This window comes from Haemaphysalis longicornis, unplaced genomic scaffold, assembly GCF_048455015.1.
Source record: "Haemaphysalis longicornis isolate Haplotype H1 unplaced genomic scaffold, Haemaphysalis longicornis Haplotype H1 scaffold_9, whole genome shotgun sequence".
Classification (NCBI taxonomy): domain Eukaryota; kingdom Metazoa; phylum Arthropoda; class Arachnida; order Ixodida; family Ixodidae; genus Haemaphysalis; species Haemaphysalis longicornis.
Genome location: NW_027526460.1, coordinates 23,204,425 through 23,229,173, shown reverse-complemented (window position 1 = coordinate 23,229,173; position 24,749 = coordinate 23,204,425). Strand labels below are relative to the sequence as shown.

The window sequence follows — 24,749 nt, the reverse complement described above, 5'->3', positions numbered from 1 at the left end:
TTTCTGCACGCTGTCGATGACCCTTCCACGCTCCCGGCTCTGCCTGTCATCGACATCGAACACTCACCTAAAAAAACTCCCAAGCATTTCCCCGAGGGTGAACATGGTTAAGTGCGAATGCACGGGGTGATGCTATGAGGGGGAGTAAAGTTAAAATCCGTTGGCATTCGCCCGTGAGCGCGCGCGAGCCGACCCACGGAGGTCTGGCAGTTTATCGCTGCATATATAGGGGGGTACGCCGCGCCGAGCGCGCCGAGCCAGGTGGCTGAGAGAGGAGGCGAGCGCAAGGGGAGAGGGACAGCGGCGCACGGCAGCTGCAGCCGAGCGAGGGGGAGAGGAGAGAGTGTGACGTCACGGTGGAGAGAGAGGCGCGCGGCAGCTGCTGGGGAGAGGAGGCTCGCTGTGACGTCATACCATGACGTCACGGCGCGAGGAGCGGTGCGGGGAGTGGCGCGCACCCGCGCAGCCACGGCGAGGAGGCGGAGCGAGCGCGGTCACGTGGTGAAGTGACGTCACCACGCCGTTGCTACCGACGCTCCTCTCCGCTCCACGCCGTTGCTAGGGAGAGGAGGACTGCGGACGCCGCCGCCGCCGCCGCCGCCGGCGGTGGAAGGTTTGGGGTCGCTTATAAAGTGCATTCGCACTTAAAAGAACTTGAGTCCCCTTTTACCATGGGGGAATTACAGATCGCCATTTCGCAGGGAAGACCAAAGCCAATGCCGGGGCATGGCCATATCAAGTGGCTGGACCTTCGCAAACTCCCCTCGCAGGGTCTGAATGTTCTTCTGCGTCTGGTGAGCCAGCTACGGGACTTAGGTGAGGTCCCTGACTCTCTTCAGGTCGCGATACTCCACCCTGTTCCCAAAACCGGCAAGGACTCTCGCAAGCCCTAGTACCTCCGCCACATTGCACTAACTCCCGTCATATGTAAACTGATTGAACGACTTATCAATAATAGGCTCGTTTACGGTCTCGAACGTACCGGGTGGTTTCATCCTGCACTCACAGGTTTTCGTCCTCACATCGGTACTCGTGATTATTTGTGGCTGCTTAGACGTGTCATAAATAGGACATCCCGTAAGGACTTGCCTGACTATGTCATCGCCTAGATATCCACAAAGCCTTCGACAGCGTTAGTCAACCGGTCATTCTATAAGAACTCATTCTCGCCTGTCCTGGTCAGAATGCTCAAGTCTGGATTCGAAACTTCCTCCAGCACCGCCCGATTCGTCACCCCAGGCAAGGGTGTACCTCAGGGATCAATCTTGGGACCCCTACTTTTAAATCTGGCGATGAATCGCGTAGCTCGTACTCTGGAACAAGACACTGCCGCCCGGTTTGCTTTCTACGCGGACGATGTTGTGGTACGGACAGAGGCCAGCGATTTTCCTTCCAAATAGCCGATGCAGTCTGAACTGCAAGCTGCGATCTTCAGTCTGGAGAGCAGCTTGACGCGCTTCCAACTCCAGTTACCCCCGGCCAAAACGGAACTGCTCAGTATCGACGGTAAACGCGCTACAAATAAGGACCAGATCATCTCTCTTCATGTAGAAGACACTATTAGAATCTCGTAATGGCACTATTCGTCTGCTGGGTCTTCCCCTTAGCAGTTGCAACAGCCCGAAACAATGGATAGGCCACCTTAAGAAGACCTGGCGTCCTACTTTACACCTGGTCACCCGGTTTCCCAATACATTTGTATGGGCACACCAACACGCTTGTACCATGCTCGCTCGTGCAGTATCACATGGACATTTAAGCTACGGCTTCCTGGTGTATGATCTACGTCCGTCCCATGTTAATGCCTTTCACAAGCTGAATTGCCACCTTCTCTGTGCAATTAGTGGCCTCCCTAACTTCACGCGAGTTGATATTCTTCATCAAGGGTCCCCTTCCGCCCCTTCATAAAATTATAGAGGATACCAAGCTGGGATTTCAGCATCGCGTGTACCATTACCTTCAGGGACTAGTGCTCACCGAATGGGATCAACTCAAAAGCGATTATAGCCGAACGAACTTTCCGCCGCCAATTCCGCCATGGGAACGACCTTAGATTAGCATCCCGCGTCGCAGACCAATTAGGAGACGCCATCAAACTTCCCGAGAGCAGTATGTTCGAACCCTCGTCTATGACAAGGCCGAAGATGAGGCAGACATTTACACGGACGCTGTGGTTGACGGAACAACGACGTCCATAGCCTGGACCTCTAAAGATATCCCGCAAATAAATGGATCCCATTACGTCTGTAATACATACTGGCTTGTTGAAGAAGTGGAACTCACGGTAATTTTGGGAGCAATCCGGCGCATTGGCGATCCTTCTTCCAGCCTCCAGAAGTTCCGAATAATCACTGACTGCCGCGTCTCACTTCGGGAGTTGAACTATGTATTCTCACCAAATAGCACGGCGACCGGAGTACTGACTTCGGCACGCGACGTACCAGCAGAAGGCTTCACAATTCGCATCGCCTGGATATCGGGGCACACCATGGGTGCACATGGCAACCTTCTGGCAGACGCTGCTGCCAGGGAGCGACTTCAAGCACCTCCCGCTGTTCCCATTGCACCAAACCCCTCCCTCCAGTCGGACTGGCAACTTCGGCTTCGGCATCTCCAGAAACTAAGCAGACAACGTATGCAAGATGCGACCCCGGACGTAGTCCTCGAACTTCTCAAGCCTGTTTCACGCTCCGGGAAAATATTTGCAAACAATGTCTACGCTAATGCGGCCTACACCCTTCACGTTATTCACAAATGGACAGCCCCTGCCGGGTTCGAGCTCCAGCGCTGCTCACACTGTGGTTGCGATGGCACACCAAATTTATTTCATCTCATTTGGCTCTGTCCCGCCTTCGACAGAGGCCGTGCGCAGCTTCTAGCAATTGACCCGGTACCTATATCCGAATCCTAACACATATGTCGTGTGCGGGAAGATCCATCAACCATCATAATAATTACCGAATGCGCTCTTGAGAATGGTCTCTGCAAACTGGTGACTCCCCTAGAGGGCACCACATGCGCTCCATCTGCCCGATTTAAAGGTGTGAAAAGTGAACAAATGCGTTAATTGTAAACCTTGTATGAATAGCGAGCCTTTGCATGAACAGTGAACTGCTCTTTCCCCAACTTTCTACGCCCTTTCTTCTCCCTTTCCTCCCCCCCACTTCCCAGTGCATCTGGCCTCCTTACCCCAATAAAGTTATTCCCTGCTTCTCTGTCAGTGTATAAGTGTATTCTTGGCGCCTTGGAGTTTTTGCCAACGGAGATGAAACCGTTAGGGGGGGGGGGTACAGGTATACAGTTTTGCTGTAAGAGTCTCGGGTCTATGAAGCACGAAGCGTTCTAGCGCGAGGGGTAAACGAGTGTTCCGGTGTTTTTTGAAGTACGCGTTACGTTCTAGCTCGAGGCGTAAACAAGTTTGTCGGGGCTTTAGTACCGTGACTTCATGAAACGATGGTTACGAGGACGACATGAGACGCCGACAGCCCGAGCCCCTAAGGTGCTTCGCCCCTAAAAAATGGTATCACAGAACAATGGCGCGGGAGCAGCTTTACGACGTGGTGTGGGAGCAGCTTTACAAAGGTGCAACAAAGGCAGTCGGCTTATAATAAGGTCTTTCAGAACACACCAGTGCACAAAAGGGCGTGCGAATTACTTGAGATGCTAAAACGAGAAGAACCTGAAAAACCATGCAAGTTGGAGCATATCAATGTCTTGATTTTGTATAAACCTGTTAAGATAACTTTGGTTTTCAGATTGAGCAGTCATATGCTGAGTCATTCAGCCGAGCAAAGTTTCACTCAATTAAGCTCTCGATTTGGCTTCTTAAAGCTTTGGTGTATAATTTGTCGTTTGCACGAATACATTATTACTACAGTTTGCTATTTACTATTTACTTACCCTGTAGGCCTTTTCCTCGCCGGAGCATTGTTGTATAGGCTACCATATATGGGTGTAAAATCCATGTAATGCGTTCAGACGCAACGAAGCTAAGCAGTGCACCACAACAAACCGATGTATATTACTCGGGAATTTCTAACGCACATTAAAATGTTGTACACACAAGCGTCTTCACCTTCTGTAAGAAGAATCGCCTTCGAAACCGGGAAACGAAACCGAGTCCTTGTGCTTAGTAGCGCAGCGCCTTCGCCACATAGCCACTGCTATGGGTTTTGTGTTAGGTGCACTGCCTACCAGCGCGCAGAGAAGAGAATCCCTCGTTTACGATACGTTTTTAGCTATAAATATCATCATCATTTAGGTTGAAGACGCACACAGAGATGATGCAATCCTTGCTGTGGGAGAAAAAGGTACAGATGGTTCACCGTCCTTACGTCTTTAACAGGGCTGCTATAAGTTCGGGACCAGAATCTCCCCCCCCTCCCGGACCCCACATTCAGCGAGTAATCAACTGTACTTCAAGGAGTGCAGACGGTGACGACGTCGAGTTTGACTAAAACGTAAAAACAACATCAGATAAGTATATTCAGAGATGAATAAATAGGTGGTAACAAGGAAAGCGTTGCGGCTGCAGATTACAGTCTACCAACAGGACCGGAAAAGAAAACAGAACGACTAGTACAGGAGAGGATCAACATAAGTAACATAAAAAAGCCCAAAGCCGAACTTAAAAACACATACGGCAAATGGAGCAGTAGAAATTCTAGCGGGAGATGCCGCGGAAAGAGAATTTCAAGTAGTCAATGATTATGTCATGAAGACATTATATTGTCTTAGCTAAAAATGAGGGCGGTGTCTAATCTGCTGGCAGACAATATCTAAAACCTAGAGAAAATTATGCCGGCACTCGCCACTGACTACCTTATGAAACCAAGTGGACTTCCCCTTCGAAAGAAGCGTTTTTATACATGGCGCTCCAGCAGTGAGAATTAAAAGTGAGGGACAGAAATCATCTAGCGTGGCCTAGCGTAACGTAAGCTAACTTAAACCGACCTAACTTAACTTAGCCTCATGTAACATAACCAATCATAACCGAAACTATAATCCTACCCAACCCAATGGTACCGAATATAGTCCAGCCCAACAGCACCGAACGAACCCATCTTAAGCTCAAGCCGACCCAACCCTGTAGAAGTCATCTACGTCGACCTCGTCGTCTGCTCCGTTTCAACCCGAATCTCAACGGTGGTGTCAACAGAGATGTTATTAATCGTACTCACATTGCAGTCGAAGCATTGCTTTGCGTTCAGTGGGGTAGAGATTGGACCGTCCAACCCATATCATGTGCTTAGCACGGACAAGTACCGCCATCCCGCGCAGCCCGACGTAACCAGTGACGCGCACTCACATGGTTGCCTGCATGCGGGTCTCGCCGGTGAATACAAGCTGTAGTGGCGCGGGCGCCAGCAGGCGACGGAGTGATTTTTTTTTCTGCAGTGTATGTAGTATTTCATTTCGCAAAAATCAAGCATCTATGAATTTTTTTTGTAAAGGAACACTGCAATTATCACCTAAGTATAAATTTTGTCTTAAATTTGCGTAGTGTCTTGTCCTTGTTCAACAATGTTGATAAGTATGAACCTAAAACCCGACTTAGATGTTCAGATTTGGTAGTGAGTATAGAAGACTATTGCGCAGATTTTGTTTCGCTTAGGCCGGGTGGCTGAATCGAGTCACAGACAGACAGACCAACCTTTCTGGGTTTTAGTAGCCCAAGGAAGACAATCGTCTTTAAAATTGCCCGTGTGTCTCCGTCGTTTCTATTGACGTTCAGCTTCGCGTGCCTTCGTTGTATCAGTAGCTTCTTGACGTAGGTTGAATGAGTCAAGGACATAAGGCGCGTTCGTAGCACTTGCTCCTGTCTCGGTTTTGTAGCGCAGTGGGAAGAGCGCGGCGTACCTCCCGTTGCGGTCTGGTCATTTCACTGCAAATGCGCCCAAAGACGATAGCCTTCTTCCGCCCCTGGAAGTAAATACCTCTGTTCCCCTCCCTCCTCCTTTTACACTCTTCCCCTCTCCTCTCACTCCTCCCATGTTAAACACGGTGGAATATTAATTTTTTCCGCATTCCACTGCGTACGGGATCTATTTGAACCTTTTCGGGGCCTGGGCTGTTGGCGTCTCCTGTCGTCGTCGTCGTCGTCGTAATCGCCATTCGTCTCATGTAGTCACGGTAATAAAACGCCGGGAAACTTGCTTACGCCTCGAGCTGGAGCGCTTCGTAACGCGTACTAAAAAAACACCGGGACACGCTTTTAAGCCTGTGCTTCAAAGACACGAGACGTTTACAAGCAAAGCTGTATACCTCTACGCCCCAACAGTTTCACCTCCAGTGGCAAAAACGCCAAGGCACCAAGAATACACTTATACACTGGATGCTTCGATCCTCCCTAGGTTTCACATTAGTGGAGGTGGCCCGGGATTTTTTTAAATGCAGAGCATTTCTTAGCCTCGCCTGTTCCTGCGTCGGACGGTGTCAACAGTTTCGCGTCCGCAGCAGGTGCGCCTCTCCTTCCCTCCTCTCTCTCAACAGCAGCTGGCGCGCGCATGCGTCGTAGTCAGCCCGTTCGCTCCGTCGCGGTCTCGGCCTAACAGCTGCGTGATAGCAGGGCGGTGGGTCGTGGAAGGGCGCGCGCTGCTTGCGCATGCGCGCTCTCCCCCCCGTACTGCTCTCCCTCTTCTGCGCGCGCTGCAAATATAGCGGCTAGCGGTCGCTCGTGTTTCAGTCACTGCGTTGCTCCTTCCTTCCTTGGTTGACGCTCGTGCCCACGTTTACTCGTGTCTGCTACTCCAGCATCACGGAAGAAGCGATGGAAGCAACATTGCCTTCAATCAGTACTGAGGCCCCAATGCTCTGCATTTACTCGTGTTCCCCTCGCGGGAAGGCGCGGGAATTTTTTTTTTTCGTTACTGTTTGTCCTGGAACGCCGCCACGAGGCTGAGGCAGGGCGTGAGCTATTTTTTGGTATATTTTGTTTTCAACGCGTACTTTTTCATTAGATATGCAAAAATCACTGGCCAATGTATTTTCAATTGGAAGACCATTGCCTAGTACCAGTCCTGTTTAATGTTTTGCATCAAACATTCCTAATCTTTGCTTTTTTTCTCAACGATGTTGACAGGTATGAAGTATAGTATGGGGTTTGGAAAGGTTTTGCCTACATACACGCCTCGTTTAAGAATTGATTTTATCTTATGGTCCGGTGGCTGAATAGACAGGCAGGCAGGCAGGCAGCTAGGCAGGCAGGCAGCTAGGCAGGCAGGCAGGCAGGCAGACCAAAATGTTCGGGTTTAGGTAGCTTAAGAAAGACTGCCGTACTTAAAACAGGCGGGTATTCGTTTGAGTGGCACAGCCTGTAGAGGAAGCGCAGAAGTTGTGCCACCTGGTGGTGTCTCAAACCCAAAAGGCAGCGCTGACGATAGAAGAATTGCAGGTCGATACATCTAAAGACACCCTCCCTTGAACAGCAAGTTAACAGTTTCGTAAAGGTATAGAGCTTATGCAAAAGTGCCGCCATCTACCGGAAGAAAAACGAAACGAGCACGCGACGTCATGTTGGGGGATGGCGTTTGCGGGATTGCTTGGTACGAAGCGCGTGAGGGGCTTTCTAGGCTTGGCGATCCTTTTATATTCAGATTTAAGCGCAGCAAAATGAGCGATGAGTGATCTGTGGACCTGTCTGTGTTGCCCACATTTGCAGGCGACTTCGTAAATACGCATTAGGCATCGAAAAAGCAGTCAGGGAGGCACCGGCGGGGAAGCTGTTGGAGGCTGTCGCGTTTCTTCTCCTTCTTTCTTTTTTTTTTTGGCTTTGAGAACGCAAACATTGAAAGTACATCCGTGTTGGTTCGCATCCTGCGGGTTCCTCAGGAGGTCATTCCTGAAACGCTTCGAAACTTGCGGGCTGTCCTGAGGTTGAAATTGGGGATGGGGGGCACTCGCGATATAGCTATACGTTAAGGATCCTCTAGGACGCAGAGGAAACCTGCAAAAAAAAAAAAAACACTAAACAAAATAAATTGCATACCTGGTATTTTTTTAACAGCGGAGCTGTTGTAGCTGGCCGTAATGTGTAGCGCGTAACGTGTGTGGCGTGTAACGCGTTAAACATTGCCAATAAATTACCAATAAATTGCAAAATTAAATTACCAATAAATTACCGAGCGCCGGTGAGCGCGTGCCTCGCGGCGACCGCCGAGCGTCCGCAGCACACGCAAAAGCTTTAGCAAAAAAAAGAAAACAAACTGCGAGAACCTTAACGAGCGAGAAAATAGCGCTCGTGAGCGCGTGCCTCGCGGCGACAGCTGAGCGTCCTTTGATCGTGCCGTGGACAACAAAACTGGGTGCACACTACCACTCAGAAAATTCCGCTCGAAAAATTTGATCTTGGGAAAATAGGCTATGGTCGACAAAGAGCCGACGAACGGTAAATGACCGATACACAGAATTACAAATTACTTATTGCGCTACTCATGGCGCTACGTGAAGGTTGCAACTCTCGCGGATTCCTTATTTCCTGTAACGTTTGGCAAACGAACGAATGCGTCGTACTTCCATAAAAGCCTACCGAACGTCCAGAATAAAAATAAAACGCGGGCGCGCAAAGTACGAACGGCAGACTTAAAACTTTACCCGCACGATAAAGTACGAGCTAGCATGGCAGGAGTGCTGGGCGGCAAATACTGGGCTAGAAAATAGCTCACTTTGGGACCTTCTTAGTCCTGCACATATTATTCGTTTCGTTACTATGCATGCGATCTAGCTATAATATTACTGCGCGAAGGGAAGTCGACACCCGCAAGTGACTTCACGCAGGGCTCGAGTCATGCTTCCGTTGAGAAATAAAAAAAAAATGTGTACGCTATTTCCGTGGTCGTCCTCGTTCCTCGTATCATTTTTGTGCACAGCAAGATACACAGCAGTATTTGGGCATCTTGGATAACGATAAATGCCGACGTGTGCGTCGCTAACCCCGGGCTATCATGTACACAGCGACATCCGGAGATCCGGGAATCCCCCAACATGGCGTAAGCGCACGTGGTTCCCGCGAGAGGGCGCCAGTTTTTTGCATAAGGTCTATACAAAGGGAAGATGTACAAAAAGAGAGGCAAATAGCTAGCGCCTGTGCCTTTATACGCTGTTCTCTCGGAGCCTGCCATTGACGCACGCATGCCTGTATGGGCGGTGTATGATTTTCAGCGGGAAAGTGGCACCTTGTACACAATGCCTACTTTGTACGCAATGTCACGCGTATTGTCGGGGTGCAAAGTGGGCACTGCGTACAAGGTGCCACTTTTCGGCGAATAATGCTACCCCCGCCAGAGAGAGAGGTATACGTGCATCAATGACGGGCTGCGAGAGCCGCTGTAAAGCAGCGTTATAGCTGTGGAGGGCCGTTTAGCTGATCATTGCCTCCGCTGCCTCTGTGCTCCTCTCTTTGACTCCGTTGACAGGATGCGTGTACAGCTCCGTTTAAAGGACCAGGCCAGTCACGAAATGTTTGAGGCTTGGTGTATCTTCTGCGCAAATGATAAATGGGTCCCTGTCGAAGAGAGGAATAGATTGTCTTAATGCACACTTGCCACGTGCGCAAAATTGAGCTAGCCTTCCTAAATCTTTCGCTTCCGTTGTCGCCTTCTCTTTTTGTGTGGTTAAAAGTTCGAGTTGATGTCGAGTGCTTGTCCTGTGTGGCCGCTTCCATTTGTTTCGCCCTTACTGCGATGTTTGAACATGTTTCTCAAATCCACCTTGATTACTTTCCCGAGCCTGGTATGGTCCCCGTTGCTGAGAACGCCTCGAACGACGCTATTTACACATGTAAGAGTAAATGTTGTGTACTGAGGGATAAATAGCATTAAAAAATAAGGTTAAGAGTACCACAATCAAGTGGGAAAGCGAAAGCGAGACCGGCGTATTTGATGTTCATCGCATACTTTAACAAATCTTCGAATGTGCTAGATTCAACGTCTGTACAAAACTATTCTTAAAGCATTTCGGATGCATGCTTAAAAATACTTAATTTCATTATGAAGATGTTACTACACGCCTGCGTATGCATTTTTGTTTCGTGCAGAAATGTTATGCAATAACGGTTTTAATTGCATGAGGACGTCACATAAAGTGAAATGGAGCGCAGAACTTTCATCGTCAAGGGAGCTGTAGCACAAGAATTATGGTCAGATGAAAATGTTCGAGCTCTGCTTTTTTGCGAGCAATACCGGTGTAAAAAACAACCTAAAGCACATGATGGATTTTTGTTATGAAATCTCTCTAAGATCAACAAGGTAGCGAAAATAACTGATAGAATTGACGAAATAAGGATATGCGTACTAAACTGAAAAGTTGTCGTATGCTAGAATGAGGTTTTGCCTTATAGTAGCGGGCTACCTCGTGTTAGGTTGCACTTCGACTGTTCTTGCGCAGCCTAAATATGTTGCTTTCGAAATTCCGCATGAATGTAGTCTATATTTAGATATATAAAATTTGATGTAATGACAAATTCTAGCATGTTGTGGACATTTTTAATACAAAACAAGAAATGTGACCCTTTATGTCACGGTGTCTGCCAGTGGGTAGGTCACGCGGCAATGAATTGTTAAATTAACACGCACTTCAATATGGGAAATAACAGTAAAGAGTGGGTTTTGTATGAAACGTTGCTATCTAAGTCTAGCATTTCCAAACATCCTAAAAATTGTCTTCGATTTCGCGTTTTCCATCAAAATTGTACACATTGCGGCACTCAATTCTTGTCATGCAAAAGAAACCTGGCTGCACCAGATTACATAAGAATGTATAACAATAAGTCAACATTGTGTAGTGAAAAGTGATCATATGCCGCGACAAGATGGATTTGGTATCGACATGTGCTGCAGCGGTCTTTGTGAAGTGGACCTTGAGGCGCCAGATGGATACGACAAATCCAAGGGTGATGGGCTTTAACATATAAAGATGGGAGCACCGGAGTTTCTGAACCTTGAACAAAACTATAGTGATGCACAGGCTGAACGCATCAGGCTGTGTCATGTGAAGATTCGGTCATTACTTCCAGCTCTTTTTCCTTGGCGTCCGCATTTCCGTAGCCTTTCTTCTTGTCGTTCGTCCTGAAAGAGAGAAAAGAGGTTAAACTACGTTGCAACTGTACAAGAGAGGGGAAGGACACAATATAAGCGTCACTTTTGAACCTAGCCACGATACCCCCACTTTACGACGCTCGGACTATAGCGAGATGCCTACCATTGAAATAACTACAGAGGGTATCATAAAACTCATCAACAACCTGCAGTCCTCTAGTGCTCCCGGCCCGGACAATATTCCAGCAAAGATATTAAAGGCTACCAACACAGCATCGAGCCGCTTTCTCCAAATTATTTTCACCCAGTCCATTTCTGAAGGCACCATTCCGGATGATTGGAAACTGAGCAAAGTTACACCAGTCTTCAAATCCGGCCATAAATCCGACCCATCCAACTATCGCCCCATCGCGCTAACCTGCATCGCATGCAAGCTACTAGAGCACATAATTTATTCCCATACCGCTGCTCACCTGGACAATAACAATTTCTTCTTTCACAACCAGCACGGGTTCCGCCGGGGTTTTTCATGTGAAACCCAGCTTTTCCAGCTCACTACAGACCTACACCTCAACCTAGATTCTTCTTTTCAAACAGATGTCATCTTTATTGACTTTTCCAAAGCTTTCGACCGTGTCCCTCACCAAAGACTCATTAGTAAACTCTCTTGCCTTTGCCTGCACCCGCTGATATTATCGTGGATTAGATGCTTTTTAACAGATCGCTCCCAGTTCACCACCGTCGCCGGACGTCAGTCGCGCACAACCACGGTAACGTCTGGGGTACCGCAAGGCTCAGTCCTCGGCCCCCTTTTATTTTTAATCTACATTAATGATTTACCGTCTGGCATCTCCTCCTCCATCCGGCTTTTCGCCGACGACTGTGTTCTGTACAGGAAAATTTCTAGTAAAAATGATCAGCTCCTTCTCCAAAACGACCTAATCCACTTAGAAAACTGGTGCTCGCTATGGATGGTGCAACTAAACGTCTCGAAGTGTAAATTCATGCACGTCACCCGCAAACACTCTCCCGATCGCTTTACATACTCGGTTACCTCAACTGACTTATCACGGGTGGAGACCTACCGGTACCTCGGTGTCCTTTTAAACAGCAAACTAACCTGGTCTGACCACATCCAAAAACTTGCAGCCGATGCCTCTAAGATCCTCGGGTACATCCCGAGATCGCTATCATGCTCACCTGCTCGAGTCCGCCAACTGGCATACACTACCTTTGTACGCGCAAAGCTTGATTATGCTTCAGCAATTTGGAACCCCCATCAAACTTATTTGACAAATTCTCTTGAGTCTATTCAAAATCGTGCAGCCCGTTTTATTTCTTCTACGTACGGCTTTCCTTCGAGCATCTCAGCTATAAAGTCGTCCCTCGGTCTCCCCACACTTGTTTCTAGGCGGAAAATAGCAAGGCTCTGTCTTTTTCATAAACTATATTATACATTTCCTGACATGCACACTTCATTATTGCTACCCCCACTGCGCACCTCACGCCGCCTACATAACTCAATGAGCAAGCAGCGCCTGTATGGCTCCACAAATTCGTTCAACAAATCTTTCCTTCCTATCGCCATAGAGGAGTGGAATAACCTGCCTGAATCTATAGCAACTGAACGCGACCCTAACAAATTCAAGATGTCATTAACAGTACACGTATACAATTAGACCCCATGTCCGAACAGCATGTAGTACGACCACACCCAGATGTTTGTGTAAAGTTTCCATGTATGGTGTTCTCCTTGCTCTTTTTTTTTATCGCTGTTACCTCATGCGCTAATCTGATTCTTATTGACACATCCTCCTCCTATTGGCGCCCCATGAGTCGTGTCCTCCTTATTTCCTCTTGTGACTATATGTGCTCACACTACTGAAGGCATCACTACAAGCCTGTTGTCCGCCACCTTTGCTTGTGTGCCCTCCTTACTGCTGGCTCACCTTTTCATGAATGATGTTGAATCTGTTGTATTTTCTCCCTCGTTTATTTTTCTTAAGCCATTGTTACCCCATTGTTACCTCGTTTTATTTTTCATATAAGCCATTGTTACCCCACGCAGTCAAGCGGCTGCTGGGATGAATCCCTTCTTATTTCTCCCCCCAAACGGCTTTTACATGTTGCCCGATCTTTCTCTTTGGTGTTCCGTTTGTTTTTCCTCCTGTCTTGTTTTTTCTTTTGTTTCTCCGAACATGTATACGCTTTCATGTTTTTCGCTTCACCCCATTTATGCAATACCCCTGTTATTGCTATTGTCATGTTTATGTAGTCTTATTGTTCTTGCTGATGTCGTGTTTACGGGGCTTTAATATTGCCCCTGTGTTTTCCCCTTGTTTTATCATGACCATCGGAAGCTCTCGTTTCTGCCCCCCCCTTATGTAATGCCCAAGACAGGGCCTTTAAGGGTAATTAAATGATGATGATGATGATACCATCCAAACTTTTTTTAAGTGCGAATGCACTTTATAAGCGACCCCAAACCATCCACCGCCGGCGGCGGCGGCGTCCGCAGTGCTCCTCTATATTTGAAAAAGAAACAGCATCCGGCGCCAGGTTTCGATCCGAGGACTTTGCGGCCGCAGCGCGACGCTCTACCGACCAAGCCACGGACTTTTTTTTTTGTATTTATTGACCAAGCCACGGACGCGACGGTGATATCAGTGTTAGACGCGCCTTATATCTTTAACGCATTCAAACTACGTCGTCAGCGGCGTGCGTTGGCGACTCAGCGGCGTTATAGCGGCTTGATAACTGCGTGGTGTACACGTGATACTACAAACCCGATGGAAGAGATGGAAGAGAAGGCGGCGAGGCGGTGGGCTGCGGGGGCCGAGCGCAAGCGCCGCAAGCGGGCCGACAACCGTGCATTCGCACTTTCACATTCTCCCCCTCGGGGAAATGCGGGGGAATTTTTTTTGTGAATAGCTCAAAAGATTGTTAAGAATAAATAACACTCTAAATAAACGCATGCCCTGTTAAGGTTCCTGGAATGTTGTGTGGAATGATGCATGAGTACTGTCCAGCGGCGCGTGCTCAGGCAAGAACTTTAGTTACGGGTCGTATTACAGAATAACATTTTCGACAGCTTTGCCTCGTCCAAACGCCCCGATCTAATCACAATTTTGTTGACATGTCTAAATTAATACCAATGAGAAACAGATTTTGTTAGCTCAAAGACCCTTTAGAGCTTCCTCGGTGCTTGTACTCGACGGAAGCGGCTCTTTTCTCTCACAAATTAAAATAAAGGGGAAAGTTCTTTCTCCGGACTCCGTCATATTTTATTTGTTAGGGGGCGGGGGAGGCCGCGCACGTTATGTAGTCACAAATGATAAAGAGGAAACTGCTTCTTTATATATAGTTGCCAACAACGTACACTGAAAGTGGCCGAAAGTGTCTACAAGCTCAACGAGTCCGTCTTCATAATTCACGATGTCACGAAATGGTAAAGTCGACAATGCACTGCGGCTGAGCCCCCCCTCATGACGTTTCCGTCATTTTCCAGCTGATCAAATGGCTGTTACTGTCGTTGTAAGCTAGCTGTATCTAGCTATTCAAGCCGACTTTTCCCTCAAATTTAGCGTCCGCTGCAGAATATTTTTTTAAGGGTTGTGACGCCACGTGAGGCAGAATAATGGGTTTTTGTTCGTTTTCAATCTGTACAACAGCGTACGCAAGAATGGCGCAGTATCCCGATACTTTGTTTCCGGTGTTTGCTTCCTCCTGCACATAGGGACACTGGAGACGGACGCTGCTAAAACGAACGCCAAGCCACAATTCCGCTCGAGTGTGACTCTTATAACAAGATAGATCTTTTTTCGCCAAAGTATCAAATTACCGTGATTGGGATTGGGAGTGGGTGTCCTCTTCCTCAGCCTAGTTATGTCCTCTGAAGGATGAAGGCCTCTATCTACTCTAGAACTGCAACAACGCCTGTCCTGCGTCTTCCAAATTTATTATTTGATCCCAGACTTCCCTATCTCGCTTCTCTATCGAGTTATCAGCCTTCCCCTACTTTTGTAGCCGTCCCTTGATAGTCACTCAGTTACGCCTATGGTCCAGCCGTTGTCGCTCTTCCGCATTACAGGCTCGGCTCAATTCGATTTTTTTTAATTTAATTTGAGCTGTAGGACGTCGTCCAATCGAGTTTGTTTGGTGCGAACTCACTACATATTGAGACATCACACCGCACTACCGCCTCACCCGCAGAACACTACCCCCGCCCAACGCCGAACTTACCATAGAGGAAGCACGGATGTGGCGTACTCTACAAACCCACTCCTTCCCCATCGCACGCAACTGCAGCACTCCCACACACACCTCCTCCTCTCCGCAGAGTGTCCAAGATGCCGCAACCTCTATCCGCTATACCACTCACTACTTGTGTGAGTGCCAGGCGAACCCTTCCCGCCTTCACCCCCCCCCCCCCCCCCCTCCCTTCACCGGGAGCAGGCCTTGGGTAGCTCTTGCCTCGTGAATCAACGGACCCTGATGCAACGGGCGCTGCCGGTCGCTTTGGTCATCTGGGTTGAGGCCACACCCCCCCCCCCCTCTCCCACCGGAACCCGGTGTCTCACCAATAGAGTGGTTATATCTCTCTCTCTCTCTCTCTCTCTCTCTCTCTCTCTCTCTCTCTCTCTCTCTCTCTCTCTCTCTCTCTCTCTCCCCCTCCCTCCCTCTCTCTCTCTCTCTCTCTCTCTCTCTCTCTCTCTCTCTCTCTCTCTCAGATCCATGGCGTTCATTTTCTAGGCTCCTTCTATCTATCATCTTTCTGCCCATGGTTCGTTGGGCCTGACTATTTTTTCTTTCGAGGTGTTTGGTAGGTCTTGTAGTTTCTCCTACCAAAGTCATTTCCGGCCGTGCTCGTTTGTTCTATGACCTGCTCAACCCACCGTTGGGTTGCGTAGGTCCTTGCGTAGATCATGGCGCGTTCTAATTTGTGTTCACTCATATTTTTAGATGCGACTGCATCTCATTCACTCGCCTTGTCCCTGCATCCGGCGTCGGCGTTGTTGTCGGCGTCCGCCCCTCCCCCATTCTCCTCGCCGCGTGAGCTGCGCTTTCCGCCGCTCACCCCGTCTCCTATCCGATAGCGAACACTCTCTCGCGAGGGGCATTGGATTGGATTCGAATGGATTGGCTTGGCTTGGCTTGGCTTGGCTTGGATTGGATTAGATTTGGATTTGGATTTGGATTAAAGTGGATTGTGTTGGATTGTGTTGCGTCATAGCCGCGGCAGACGCACTGGCGCCGGCGCGTCCCCTCACCGTTATGCGCGCTATAAAACGCGGTGCCTGCGCCGCTCCGCTCCATCGTTCCAGCGCCGTTCTTCCGCTGTCCAACGCTGCAACGTGAACCCCCTATGCGTCGCATGTACGCAGGGGTTCCCGCAAAGGGAAGGTGGGAGATTTTTCTTTTGTCTTTTAGCGCCGTGGAACTGTTTCTTAGACTATCAGAGAAGCCTCGACCCTCCGATTTCATGCCTCAAGGAGTACTATTTTGTTTCGAAACAGAAGCTTTGCTACTCTTTGACGTCCCTGCCAACTGCAGTTGCGGGATCGTTTGCATCAATTCATGCTGTAACTGCAGCTGGTTTTTATAACTACCGCTGAAGCGGCTCCACTACAGAGCATTTGGCAGGACCCGCTGTCTCGCTGCTTTAGCGAGACCGAGCGAGTCTGTGCAGAGATAACCCGGTCGCCGACCTGTTGAGGGAAAAGAACTTCTGTCCCCTGCCGAAGTTCTCAGCGTCGTCGATGGTCTGGCAGAGCGCGTAACCCTTGGTCTCTGGGAGCCAGGCGGCCGACAGCCCCGCCGCACCCGCCAGCACGCAGAGGAACAGGAAGGGAATCCACGTGCCGTACCGGCCCTGAAAGTGTACGGTAAGGTATACTAAGAGGCAACTAAGAAAAATATCACAGAGGTTTCCTTCCTGTCCTTGATGGATACCCAAAAGTAGACAATATTGGGAGTCGCACCGCGTCTATACCACGCAGCCAGACTATAATTATGAAATTGAACGCCAGTATTAACCGCGCCAAAATTGACGCTAGCTTGCTTTGCAATAACGTCATAACAACGGCCGGCCTGACCATCACGGAGATACCATTAAAGAGCGGCCGGCTCCTGATATTATCGTCATCGACGTGTATAGACAATCAAGAGTCGAAAGTTTCGTTCAGGGACAAAGACGTCGACATACTGGAGAGAAGATATGCAACGCAAACTTACGTGTCTAATTATCCAGAGAATGGTCGAAGTGTAATTCATGGAATTACAGTTCACGCTACAGAACATGACTTCAGTAAAAACTCTAAGGTACAGAATGCTAAACTCCCACAAATACGAAGAATATGAATATCTAACACTGTTTTAGTCACCATTCAGGGCCCCCGACTTCCAGAAGACGGGTTTTCTTTTCGAGTGGCTATGCACTTGCACAGCGAGGCATGCATGTCTTGCTTAGAAATCGTTGGAACAATACGTTAGTTTGCCTCGCCACACCCGACAATGCTTGTGGTCGGTCCTTGTTGCCCATGTCCAGCATTTGCTAGCCACGAACCGGCCTCTCATACCCCACGACCACACTCTTCATCTTCGTCATTTGCGAAGTCCAATTAAGACTTGGACTTGTATATTCAAATAAAGTTTCTCCCCCCTTTATCTCCCTCTCTCTCCTTGCTTTAAATCATCACAGAATGTGATGGCTGCCTGACTCCCGCGAAAAAATAATCATATACGCAAGCTTTCCGCTGTCCTGAGAAACTATGTAGTAAGCATGGTGGCAGTAGACCGGTATCGTTTGGACGCTATTAGAGAGTTATAGTAGAACGGAGAACCAGCCCCGGTACAGCATCCGGTGCAACGTCGGCGCACCTGCGCCTGTGCACAACCATTTTTGCCTTCTCTGCGCATGCGCAGTCACGCCCGTCGCCTACCGAGTACCGCATCGGGACCGGCTGTCTGCTCAGCTATTACTTTCTGTTGCTGATAATTCTACTGCCACGCAAAGAGCGGTCTGGCTCACTGGGGACTGTTGCGCCGGTGGGTGAGGCCAGCGCGATATTGCTTGGTGCACTCTCCGCTTTCAACGTGTTTCTCCGCATGCTCAGGCCTCGCCTAGCAACGTGGTCCTTTTTTGTGTTTTATTAATGTGACGCACGAGCTATGTAACGCGGCATAGTCACGTGGGATTAGGAGCCGGCATCCGACGCTGACGAGCCGACTCCGGTTCTCATGAGAAAGCGTGAAACATTGCACTGAGCGAAAAAAATTGGAGCCCTTCCACCTTGGCAAGAGGGAAGTCGAGTGAAGCTGGCGGTCTGGTTGGATATGTTATGCTGGGGTTTAGCTATATTGGGGTTTATATATCGAATTATAGGACAATGACCCGATGTCTACGTCACAGACTAAGGACGCACACGATTGGTGGGTAGAGACACTGACGTTTTAGTAAAGCACGGCTACGCAATCGCAGCGCAGGCTCTAGAGCGCCGCACAGGTGGCAGCCGAGGAGCGCGCGGCATCGCGCAATGGCAGATGGGAAGTCGACGCCGTACGTGGCGAGAAGTATACACGACCCTGGAAGGAGGTGACCACGGTGGGGAGGGGTATATTGTGCGGCTGTAATCATGCGCCCTCCGTAGATAGCCATGCTTCACTGTGCAACACATCATAAGGGAAAGCCAGCTTACAAAGACCAAGCCTAAACGTTTTTTTAATAGTCGGCTTCACCTCCAAACAAAAATGCGCTGCTGGGAAGACATTCTTAATGGGCAATGTAAGACCTGGTATCAAAACATTTTCTTTTATAAGACCTTTCTTTTATTTTTTAGATTTTTTTTTCTCACTACTCTCGAGTTTTCGTACCACACGGGCGCGAAAACGGAGGGGGGGGGGGATTATACATATACAGCTTCTGTGTAAAAGCCGGCGTAGGCGTAGGTGCCTGCGCCGGCATCGGAAGCCGGCTTCTAAATCTAGGTGAACGTGAAGCAGTCCAAGCATGTGTGTCGCATCAATAAAACACAAGAAAAGGACCACGCTTCTAGGCAACGCCTGGGCCACGTGACCAGCGAGAGAGAGAGAGAGAGAGAGAGAGAGAGAGAGAGAGAGAGAGAGAGAGAGAGAGAGAGAGAGAGAGAGAGAGAGAGAGAGAGAGAGAGAGAGAGAGAGAGAGAGAGAGAGAGAGAGAGAGAGAGAGAGAACCCTTGATGTGGGCTGGAGAGTTCAGTTCTGCTAGCGGCAGTGCTTGCTACGCCAGATGGGGGTGATTACAATGCAGCGAAGTGAATGTAAGAGATTGGGAAGGCAACAATTAGAGAGAAAACCAAAGTTACATAAAAATGGAACGCAATGAAATGCAAAAAAAAACTCTAAATAGAGTTAAGTAAAAAAAAATAGAGCGAATGGAGCCCAGGAAACGCAGAGGGTTTAACAAGAAAAAGGAGTCAAAGCGTACATGACGACACAAACGCGTACAGATGTAGCCATGCGCACAATGCAAAGATTACGAAGATTTATCTGGTCCAGAATCCCGCAAAAAACGCAGAAGAATTTTTGTCCCTAAAGGTGACCAGCGAACTAGGCCTGTGAGTGGGCGGCTGTAAAATTTTCAGAAATATCGTCCGAACGATTTCGGTCTACCTTCAACATGCTTACGTAGAAAGCCTAAGAAGTAACCCGCACAAATTGAATGGCGAAACTGAAAACATACCGTGCAGCAACACTCTACAATATTACCTGCAGCTCGAATGAGTAGCGGCGTCCAATTGGGCATCAGTGCTTTCGCATTTGCAACCCATAAGGAGTAGTTGTCATCGGATTATTCCCCTAAATGTGTCATTTAATGCTCATTTTTCACCGTGATGTGCCTGGCTCGCGCTCGCAAGTGGCGGAAGGGTAGTCACTCACGAGGAAGATGATGTAGGGCATGCAGATGCTGAAGGCCGAAGAGAAGGCTGAAGAGGCACCCAGGGCGAAGGAGCGCAGCGGCGTCGGCATCACCTCGGCCGCCTGCTGATACATGATCATGAAGGATGCCGCGCAGGCGAACTTGGCCACCAGCGACGCCGTCAAGCTGGCCACGGCCGCCTCTGCACGCGCGTTGCGTCCGCCCACCCAGCGGTCATAGACGGCACGACGGTGCTATGATCAGACAGCGTCAAATGTTTGGTAACATTCATGCACACGACAAAGTAAAGAGAAGTGATGCAAATTAAATGCAACATTTCACGGGGTAACGTAACGTACGCTTTACCCTGTTCGAGGACAGGACATGATCGCTGCGTACAGCGTCACTTCAGCGGAAAACAATAACAGTTTCCTCGGTAACTTTTCGAACAAAACTACAAAAAAATAGCCAGCCGATTTTTTTTTACTAAACGTAGTATTATTATATTAACCGACCAGTTTAAAGGAAATTCCCAAGGTGGAATAAGTTTCCTCCAGAGCGAGTGCACTAAATTGGCGGTGATCCAGAGTACGAATACTGGATCAAGACATGCGTTTTTTTTCAACTGCAAGAAAGCTGTATAATTTTCCTTTGTGGCCGCATGGCTGCACTTCAGGTGGTCATCATTGACCTATACACACAAAAAACAATGTGTAGTCACCAATTTTAAACCTTTTCCGGCGCTTTCATTGTTTCAGAGCTGATGTCGCGGCTTGTAACATTTAATTTTGTCGGTTATATCTCATGTAAAGGACGTAAACCAAACGAAACAGTGTTGCTCCAGATAATATGTCAATCGCCAATGTTGATTTTCTAGCTAGCTGTCTCAAGCATTTCCAGCTTTTTAAAATTTGACACTCGGAGGTTATTGCTAGCTTGTATACTATCTGTCTCAGCTATCGTATATGTGTTTGTGCAAAGTTCACATTTGGGTAGGGACAAGCTGTAGTATAGTTCGCACACTACAATGGTTGCGAAGAAGACTATAGTTTGTCATCATACAAGAGCCTTGTAACAGACCCGAAGAGCTCACACAATAAATAAATAAATAAATAAATAAATAAATAAATAAATAAATAAATAAATAAATAAATAAATAAATAAATAAATAAATAAATAAATAAATAAATAAATAAATAAATAAATAAATAAATAAATAAATAAAAAAATAAATAAAAAAATAAATAAATAAATACATAAATAAATAAACATGTAATTAAGTAAAACGTTTATTGGAGCCGAGTAAAATAAATAAGAAATAAAGGCAGCTCACACTAACGCGTCAGACTTCAAGGTAGCGAAGCTATACGCAACCTTCACGACCATCCCGACGGCTTAAGTTCACAATTTGCTTCTTTTTTGCTGCCGCAACTACCTTTGCTCCATCTTTGTTGCTATATGTGTGAACTTCTTTCATTGTTTGGAAGTGATAATAATTGGACATCACTAGAGACCATAGTTTAGGCAGATGCCTATTTTGTTCCTTGCGCTCCTATAGCGTCACATTGATAGCATAGAGGTTCAGAAGGGTTTTTATAGAGTTTTTATACTGCCTACACATGCCTATTTTGGCGTTTGTGCCTAAATTTCTATATATATCTATAAATGCCTATTTTAAAAATCGGCACCCATATAAACACCATTTAGCCTCAACTTTCGCTTTCGAGAGTTTAAAGGAGTGCCGACACTAAATTTCTCGCTTTCGGTTTTTATGCTGTAAAGAATACCTAGTGGTCCAGTAATTACAAAAATCGAACCAAGAGTGGTCAGACGCCAGCGTAAAATTAACTATAATGCATTTATTTCAATCAGTTTCAAATTCGGTCGTCGCGCGCCAAACGGCCGTTCAGATGCAAGACGGAGAATGTGACGTCACGGTTTCTGTGACGTCAGGGACGTTTGCCGTCGTCTGCAACGATTGCACATGGTCCGCACTCACCCACGCAGTCGACATGTCGTCTGAATCGTCAGACTCGGATGAGTCGCTGTTACCCGACAGACAGACAAACAGAACAACTTTATTTCGCCAGGCGATTAGGCCGGCGACGTCTTCTACGTCGTCCGTTTTTTAACATCGCCACGGCTCGAACCGGCGCAGACCGTGATGGCAACAGCTTGTCGCCACTCTTCCAATCAATATGATCGCGAAAAAGAAGTTCCACATGCGATAAAGTTGATGTTAGTGTGGTGAAAAATTGTGCTAGAGGTTGTTATCAGCGCTGAATTTCAAAGCGGCAATCAGAGATTTGCCGCGATGATAAGCCTACGCTGACCGGCAGCGGAGGTTCGGCGCTCCGAGCCAGCACTGCCGGCACCGCGGTGCGCGAGCGGCCGAAAGATGGCGCCACCTGCGCGGTAGAATCAAAACAGGCCACGGCAGATGTCTTGGTCACCGATCGCTCAAACGGCAATTATCGCCAAAATAAAGCTCCACGTACGAAAAAGGGGATGATAGTGGGGTGAAAAGTTGTGTAAGGAATGATCATTCGCAGTTGTACAGATAGCGGCGATCAAATATTCGCCACGATACTAAGCCTAAAGTTCCCAACACCCAAGCTGACCCGAGCAACGCCAAGCCCGCTGGCTTGGGCGACAGTTTTTGCGGCCGCCGCCGCGCACGAACTCAGTCCACGTTTCGCGCTGCATGTCGTCGAGTGGAAAATTATGCATCTTGGCGTCGCCGTCGATTTGCTCGGACAGGCTTCAATTGAGCAGTACTTCGCATTCCGCGAGCTTGCCATGGCACAACTTTGGCGAGTTCGGGGACGCACACAGGCCGCTCAGATATGATACCACGCAGTTTTCGGCACCAGTGCAAGGGAACACCATGCTGCGGCCACGAACTGAAGAGCAAATACGTCGAACACGCAAAGTACGCAAAGTTTACAAGCATTGCTCACAGAGGTACACCCACGTCTCCTGCCCAAACGAAGACCACCGGCAACAGCACCGCAGGCTATCATTTCCGGTTCCGAAAACGACTATATATGTCACCCTGAACATGCCAGACATGCCGGCCCATGGAGGAAAGAAAAGGTTCTTTCCTCCATGCGCCGGCCAATGTGTCATCACGCCGATAACGATTTCTCTAGTGCTTCCGATTTGTGCAAGCTCGCGACCGGGACAATAAAAATCGATTTTCGATGTGATTCCGGCCTCGGATCGCTGCAAAAATTTCTGTGAGGCACCTGTGCAAACTACCGAAGCTAATTATATCATTTTTTAGACGTCAAAGTTTGTTGTCAGTACCTCTTAACGGGCAGCTATTAATGACTTTTCGGAAGTCTATTGGGTTCAACCTAGTCATCTAGTTCAACCAACTCCCGGAAAAAACCGCTCAAGCAGTGGAATGGGACTCAGTAACAGGAAGCAGAATTTTGAACCAGGTCGCGGGTTCGATTCCCGGCCGCGGCGGCCGCTTTTCTGATGGAGGCGAAAAGCAAAAACGCCCGTGTGTACGAAATTTCGGCGCACGTTAAAGATCCCCAGGTGGTCAAAAGTAATCCGGAGCCCTCCACTACGGCGCGCCTCATCGCCTTCGTTGCGTCGGCGCGTTAAACCCTACAATCAATCAATCAATCAATCAATCAAGAATTTTGAACCTAAAAATCTGGAGATGGTGGTACTAGCTATTGTTTCCACAATTTTCACCGTGATTCTTAGGCTACGTTCCACGTGCTCTCCAAGCAGATTTTTCATACATGTGCAGTCGAATCCTCGTTTCTAGAAGCAAAGGCAAAACCATCACGATTTTCAACGCAATGGTTGAGCATCTAACACGCCTTTGTTAGCAGATCGTACCTATATTGAAAAGCTAACGGGAAAACATCACTGGTCATCTGCATTTCCTTACATCTTAAATGTTCACACTGTCCACGGGCTCTGAGAAACGCTCTTTTATCAAAAAAAAAAAAAAAAACTGTTCGGCTTCTAAACACCTTTTCAAAATGTTCTTCGAATATGTGGAAGTGCATTTAGCCATGTTGGGACGTCTAACCTGAACGATTCGGATAATATCAATGCATAAAAAATGGCTAGAGTTGTACCTAGCTGCCGTCATGTAAGAGCATGTTAATTTCTTAATAAGTCGTCGTCTGTCGAGTTTATTGTTTGTGTCTGTTTTTGTTATGTCGTAACTAAGTTGAGTCAGTAATACATAAAAAAGTGTTTGTTTAGTCAGTATTTCCAGCTATCAAGTCTTCTTTTTTAGCCTGTTTCAATAAATGCGACGCTCGAGCAAACGACAGTGGTCACTGAGCGTGAATGTGAGCAGTGCGTTTGCTGAACTAAGCCAAGGGATCACCATTAGTTTAGTAGCTTTATGGGACGACAGGTATGTTCAACTGTTGGTGCCTTTGTGCCATTATAAACAATAACCTTTTTCTTTTTCCTGTCGTACATACAGGTTGATTCATTTCTTTGTCGGGTTTGACGCGCCGACGCCGCACAGGCGATGAGGCACGCCGTAGTGGAGGGCTCCAGATTAATTTCGACCACCGGGGGATCTTTATCGTGCGCCGAAATCTCGTACACTCGGGCGTTTTTGCTTTTCGCCTCCATCAGAAAAGCGGCCGCCGCGGCCGGGAATCGAACCCGCGTCCTCGTGCTCAGCAGCTCAACGCCTTAGCCACTGAGCCACCGCGGCGGGTACATACAAGTCACGCGCATCTTTGTTTTAAATTATTTGCACTTGTGTAAACATTTTTGGGGCCTATATTTACGACGTTGGAGGCCTAAAACCTTGTTTTGCCTGCCTATTT

The 24,749-nt window shown here is 48.0% G+C and overlaps 2 protein-coding genes across 2 annotated transcripts in view; one reads left to right on the top strand and one right to left on the bottom strand.

Annotated features, from left to right (window-relative positions):
• The window catches only part of LOC144152472 (solute carrier family 2, facilitated glucose transporter member 8-like), a 285,436-nt gene that overhangs the window by 87,598 nt on the left and 173,089 nt on the right, over positions 1-24,749 (top strand). The window lies entirely within an intron of this gene.
• Positions 10,973-24,749, bottom strand: part of LOC144152351 (uncharacterized) — a 72,201-nt gene continuing 58,424 nt past the window's right edge. The window contains 3 exon segments of the mRNA XM_077683619.1: positions 10,973-11,063; positions 16,742-16,905; positions 19,950-20,131. Coding sequence (XP_077539745.1) covers positions 10,973-11,063; positions 16,742-16,905; positions 19,950-20,131 — 437 coding nt within the window.